This window comes from Salvia miltiorrhiza, chromosome 6 (genome assembly GCF_028751815.1).
Source record: "Salvia miltiorrhiza cultivar Shanhuang (shh) chromosome 6, IMPLAD_Smil_shh, whole genome shotgun sequence".
Lineage (NCBI taxonomy): Eukaryota > Viridiplantae > Streptophyta > Magnoliopsida > Lamiales > Lamiaceae > Salvia > Salvia miltiorrhiza.
Window position 1 is genome coordinate 44,283,046 of NC_080392.1, and position 6,295 is coordinate 44,289,340.

The 6,295-nt window shown below is 34.4% G+C and overlaps 1 protein-coding gene across 1 annotated transcript; it reads left to right on the forward strand.

Annotated features, from left to right (window-relative positions):
- The first annotated feature begins 1,014 nt into the window (after nucleotides 1-1,014).
- On the forward strand, nucleotides 1,015-3,177 carry LOC130991017 (protein FAR1-RELATED SEQUENCE 5-like). The gene has a single exon (XM_057915218.1). The coding sequence runs from the start codon at nucleotides 1,034-1,036 to the stop codon at nucleotides 3,152-3,154; it is 2,121 nt and encodes a 706-aa protein (XP_057771201.1). The 5' UTR covers nucleotides 1,015-1,033; the 3' UTR covers nucleotides 3,155-3,177.
- Nucleotides 3,178-6,295: the final 3,118 nt, after the last annotated feature.

A 6,295-nucleotide genomic window follows, 5' to 3' on the forward strand; every position in this document is an offset into this window, starting at 1 on the left:
AAACATGCTTCATATATGTATATATGTACACAAATTGTATGCAGATTTAACATAACTTATTTGTACATTTATTCAAAATGTTTTCTTGTTTCTGTAAACACATGTATATGAATGAAATGGGTCATCATGGATTTGAAGTATGTGAAGGTTTGATATGCTACAATTGCAGTGTCATAACTGAATGAACAAGTATAAAATAGGTAGAGAGATTCAAAGATGAAACCTCTGGTTTGAGTTGCTGAAATATGAGTTTTGTGGCAGTTTGATCCATTCGCAAAATGGCTGAGCTCTGCACTTTGATTTCTTTGGGTTTAGAGTAACTTGAGGGAGAAATGAGATTGATCGAAAATGGGTGATTGAATGGGGAGCGGATCCCCTACTGTGGAATAAACACAGCACCAGTTACTGTGCTTTAAAACACAGCCGTTTTACTCCACAAACAACAGCTTTTAATTTTTTATAATTTCTTTAACTAAAGTCGTTTTTCTTCTCAATAAGCGTGGAACCCATTTTATTTTAGGAGTAGTTCTTTCCACATACAGTACAAAGCGTGGAACCCATTTCTTTTCCCTCCTTTTTTTTGTTCTCTGCATACAAGGAACTACATAACCTTTTCATCTCTCTTTTCTCTATTCCCTCCATAATCTCACAGTAACCCTCATTAAATCAGTCCACTTCAGGTAATTCACGTAGCCCTTCCTAATCTCTGTTCTCTTTTCTCTTTTATTTATTAGATGTAATTTATCATTTATATACTGAAAATTAAAATTAATAGTTGATGTAATTTCACATGAAAAATACTGTGTTGGATTTACAAGTTTTTTCATTTTTAAATATATCACCTAGATGACAATGGAAGAAGCTCAATGACAAATAATGAAATAACTCACGTGAACTTAAGAGTTTTAAGGCTGCTTTCGTAACTTCTTTTTGTTATTGTGTAATTGCATATTAGTTGATGTAGTTATTAATATTGTGTGTATTTTAATTTTTTTTTTTTATGTGACAGACAATTGTTGCACCAATTTTATTAATGGATTTTAGTTCAGATTTAGAGTTGAAGCCTAGAATTGGTATGCAATTTGATAGCTTGGATGAGGTTTGGATGTTTTGGGTGCAATATGGAGGGAAATCAGGATTTGGAGTGAGAAAACATTACAGTAACAAGAACAAGAAAACTGGTCATATAACATCATACAAATATGTTTGTTGTAAGGAGGGTATTCGTAAAGCAGACAAAAGAGATTCTTTGGCACTCAATCCTCGACTTGAAACCCGAACAGATTGTAAAGTAAGATTGGGAGTCACTTACATGGATGGTAAGTATAAAATAAATGAGTTTATTGAAGAACACAATCATCCTCTCCATCTTCCCGAGACAGTTCATATGTTGTCTTCCCAACGTAAAATAACAGAAATTCAAGCACATGAGATTGATTTGGCAGAGGATGCTGGACTCAGACAGAAATCAGCTTATAATTTGTTGATTAGAAGAGCAGGGGGGAGAGATGGCATTGGTTACACCATGTTGGATGCTAAGAATTATCTACGTTCTAAAAGGCAAAGAAGCATGGTATATGGTGAAGCCGGTTGTCTAATGAGATATTTTCAACAAAAGTTATCTGAAAATCCTTCATTTTATCATGCTAATCAGATGGATATGGAAGAGCAGATAACTAATGTGTTTTGGGCAGATGCAAGAATGTTGATAGACTATGAGTATTTTGGTGATGTTGTGTCATTAGATACCACATATTGCACGAATCGTGCAAATAGACCGTTAGCTATATTTTCAGGTTTCAATCATCATAGAAAAGCTGTGATTTTTGGCGCATCACTTTTGTATGATGAGACGGCGGCGTCATTCAAATGGTTGTTCGAAACTTTTTTGGAAGCTCACAAGCAAAAAAAGCCGTTCACTGTCTTTACAGATCAAGATCAAGCTATGGCAAAGGCCTTACACGAGGTACTGCCCGAGACAGCTCATGGATTATGTACATGGCACTTAATGCAAAATGGCATCAAACACTTAGGAAATTTGATGAAAGAAGGATCACGTTTTTTAACAGATTTTAAGAGATGTATGTATAGCTTTGATGATCAGGCCCAATTTGAGGAGGCTTGGAGTAGCTTATTGACACAATATAGTCTCCAAGACAACACATGGTTGAAACATGTTTATAGTGTAAAGGAGAAATGGGCTGGTTGCTACATGAATGCGTTCACGCTTGGGATGAGAAGCACACAACTTAGTGAGAGTGTCAATTCCGATATCAAGAAGTGCATGAAGCCCAACTTGAACATTATGCAATTTTTTAATAATTTTGAGCAGGTTGTGGAGGAGAAGAGATATAGTGAGCTAAGGTGTGATTTTGAAGCACGCCAGAAATTGCCTAGATTGAGTTTAGAGAGTTCTCCGATGTTGCAACAACTTTCCAAGGTTTATACTCCATCTGTCTTTGATCTATTTCAAAAAGAGTTTGTTTTATTTGCAGCTGCCTACATAAAGCATAAACAAGAAACTCCATCATCCTTTGAATATGTTATTGGATTGATCAATCATGATAGAGAATGGAGGGTGACACATGATCCTAATACAAAGATGCTTATATGTAGTTGTCGAAGATTTGAGATGGTTGGATTAATATGTTGTCATATTGTGAAAGTGTATGATGTGATGGATATAAAAATACTTCCGGAGCATTATATTTTGAAAAGGTGGACAAGAGAAGCTAGGAGTGGTGTAGTACAAGACTATGTAGGTAATGAAGTTGAAGAAGATCCTAAATTACAAAGTACAGAGAGGTATCGAAAATTATGCCGGATGCTTATAAGATTGGCAACTGAAGCTTGTATTTACCCATCAACATTTTCCTTGGTGCATGAAACAATGCATGATTTGAGTAAGAAAGTGATGGAAATGCGTTTAATGGAGGATGGCCAAGAAAATAAGAATAGTGTGAGGACCTCTCCATCAATCTCTTCTATGCCATCAAGAGGATTCAAACAAAGAATTGGAATGAAAGGGTCGAAACGACTAAAGAGTTGGGTAGAACTTCAGTCAAAGCGAAACAAAACAAATCATAGAGTGAAGGTATGTAGACTTGTTATACTTTTAAGTTTATTGATTGCTTATATGATAAATATTTTATAATTATTGTAGAATCTTGGAGCAAAAAGTGCACTATCCGCTTCTTGTTCGACACCTCCAGAACCTAATGTGTGCCTTCAAAGAGCCACAAATCAATTTAGCTTCACCGATTTGTTGACGGTAAGAAAGATTAATTTTATAGCATATAGTTTGTATAATTGCTCATTAATTCGTCTGTTTTTTTTTCATATAGGCACCCCTTCATCAATCTTTACATTATGTTGATGGAATGTATTTCAATGGAGATACATCTAGTGTCAATATTCAAGATCAAGATTTTTGAAACTTGAGTTCTTGTAATTTTTTTAACTAGTCTTTACTCATCTATTTGTATGCTAATATGAATACCTTTTGTGGGATATAATTTGTCATATTCTTTTGAGTTTGAGGCAAAAAGTAAAGGTTCTCAACTATTGTGGATTCTATGAATCATAAAGTAATTATGGTTTTTTGTTGGATACTCATATTTTTGCACGATCTTAATAGTTCTATCTTTCAAGAAATATAGCATATATGTAATGGTTTCATTGAGGTTTTCATATAGGGAGAAAAAGAATTATTTCTGTATTGATCTTTTCTGAATTGTTCTAATGATACTTTGATATTGATCATATACAGAAGGAGAAAACAAAAGGATGGAGTTTTCTGATATTGATCTTTTCTGAATTGCTCTAATGATTTTTTTGTATTTTTTGTACTGTGTTTGGAAATAATTATTTTAAATAAAGTAATATTGAGAAGAAAAAGAAATATTGGAAAAAGTAATATTGAGAAGCTTGCAGCAGTGGAAGAAAATATATTGCATTAGAAGCATTACAATGTTGCTTAAGAAAGAGAGAAGCTTGCAGATATTGAGAAGAAAAAGAAATGGGTTCCACGCTTTGTACTGTATGTGGAAAGAACTACTCCTAAAATAAAATGGGTTCCACGCTTATTGAGAAGAAAAACGACTTTAGTTAAAGAAATTATAAAAAATTAAAAGCTGTTGTTTGTGGAGTAAAACGGCTGTGTTTTAAAGCACAGTAACTGGTGCTGTGTTTATTCCACAGTAGGGGATCCGCTCCCTGATTGAATGATTGAAAGGTATGGTGGTGGAAGTGGGTGGTGATGTTGGTGGTGGAAGTGGGTGGTGATGTTGATTTTTTTTTTTTAAAAAAAGAGTAGGTGGGAGTAGGAGTAAAATAAAATAAAAAAAATCTTCCGGGTTGTACTATGAAAACTGTAATAATTCTTCAGGGTTTACTAAGTAAAAGCTCGTGAAAATGTTTGAATGCTAAATTAAATAAATATGCAATGCATATAAATTCAATAACTAAATTTACAAATGTTTTTGTAAATCATTTTTGTTGGAATTAAAAATAAATTCTTTTTCTCATTCCGGCGTGAATCATCTTAAATCTAAGTTCAAAATTATTCTAAACTTAGCTCGAGGAAACGGGGTATTACATCCCTCCCTCCTTAAAAAAAAAATTTCGTCCCCGAAATTACATATCTGGTATTCTAGCTTGGGATACTTGACTTTCATTTCATTTATTTCTTTTGTGGCCTTTTCCATCCTGTGATGGTTCCACTTCATGATGAGAACAAAATTATTGTCTCATAAAACTTGAACCTTGCGATCCAGTATCTGGACTGGTTTTTTTTCATAACTTAAGTCCTGACTAGGACTACTTTATCTGGCTTAATCAAATGCTTTGGATTAAACACATACTTTCTTAACTGAGAGACATGAAACACATTGTGCACGTCTCCAATACTGGGTGGCAATGCCAACCTATAGGCTACAGGGCCTATCTTATCTAGGATCTCAAAAAGTCCTATATAACGGGGTCGTAACTTGCCCCTCTTTCTGAAACGTATAACTCCCTTTGAGGGAGAAACTTTGAGGAAAACTCGATCCCCAACATTGAATTCTAACTCCGATCGGCGTTTATCGGCGTAAGACTTTTGTCTATCTTGAGCTTCTTTGATTCTTTGCTTGATGTGGTCGACCTTCTCAACCATCTGTTGGACCAGTTCAGGACCTAACAGCTTTCTTTCACCCACTTCATCTCAGTAAAGTGATGAACTATATTTTCGGCCATACAAGGCCTCATCTGGATTATTCCAAATGTTGCTTGATAACTGTTTGTTATAAGCAAATTCTACGAGAGATAATGTAACAACCCGCTCTTTTATTATACTTAAATCCAGTAATATTTCAGTAAATCAAGCCCAGTAAATAATTATGATTTAAATTCAGTTTATGACACTGGATTATTTTCTAATTGAAGCAAGGTTATTATTTTATTTCTACGCCAGTTAGCTTCGCGAGAGTAAAACCACGATGAGAATTATTGAGTAAGCCAATAATGATTCAGTTCAGATTCATAACTGACTTAGTTAAGTCATGTTATTTATTAATTACAATAGAATTATTTTTCTATTTTTATTTCTCGAGTCGTGAATTTATTCCGGCTTGTGAAGAATTAAATCTACGTTATTAATTTAGATATTTTTCCGTGTATTAAATTTAGCACGCTATGCTCCCTCAGCCACTCTATTCTCACTCGTGCTTAGCTTTTATTTTTCCACTCTACATAGTCAAAGAAAAATTTCAACAGACAAATCTCAATTGTCAGCAGAAAATCTCATCACTTAAATTCTTCAACCACGCCTCAATTTAGCCGCACTATTCACCATCTTTTCACACTATCAGCCTCTCCTTAAGTTCAGTATTTACTCCCTTTAAAAGGCATCCTCACTTACCTAAAATCCTTAGCAGCTGCAAAGGATTTTAAACGAAGCAAGATCACCATTCATAACATAGCAGAACATCAACCAAGCATCATTCAAGGTAATTATTATCCCAGTTTACTCTCTCCATTTACATGCTTCGCATTCACATCCCAACAAAATCTATGTTTAGTATAAGAAGTACTGAGATATTAATTAATGGCATATTTCTACTATAGAATCATCATACTAGAATCCTTAAACAAGGCAAATGCATCAAGATATACTAAATAGCATGAGAACCAAAAGAACGCCACTAGCCTTGCATAAACAATATAGAGAACTGAAACTTCAAGTAGACAAGCTTCGAATTTAGTTTTTAGGAAGAAGGGACATGGCCCTGTTCGGTCGAACCGAGACGACGATGAT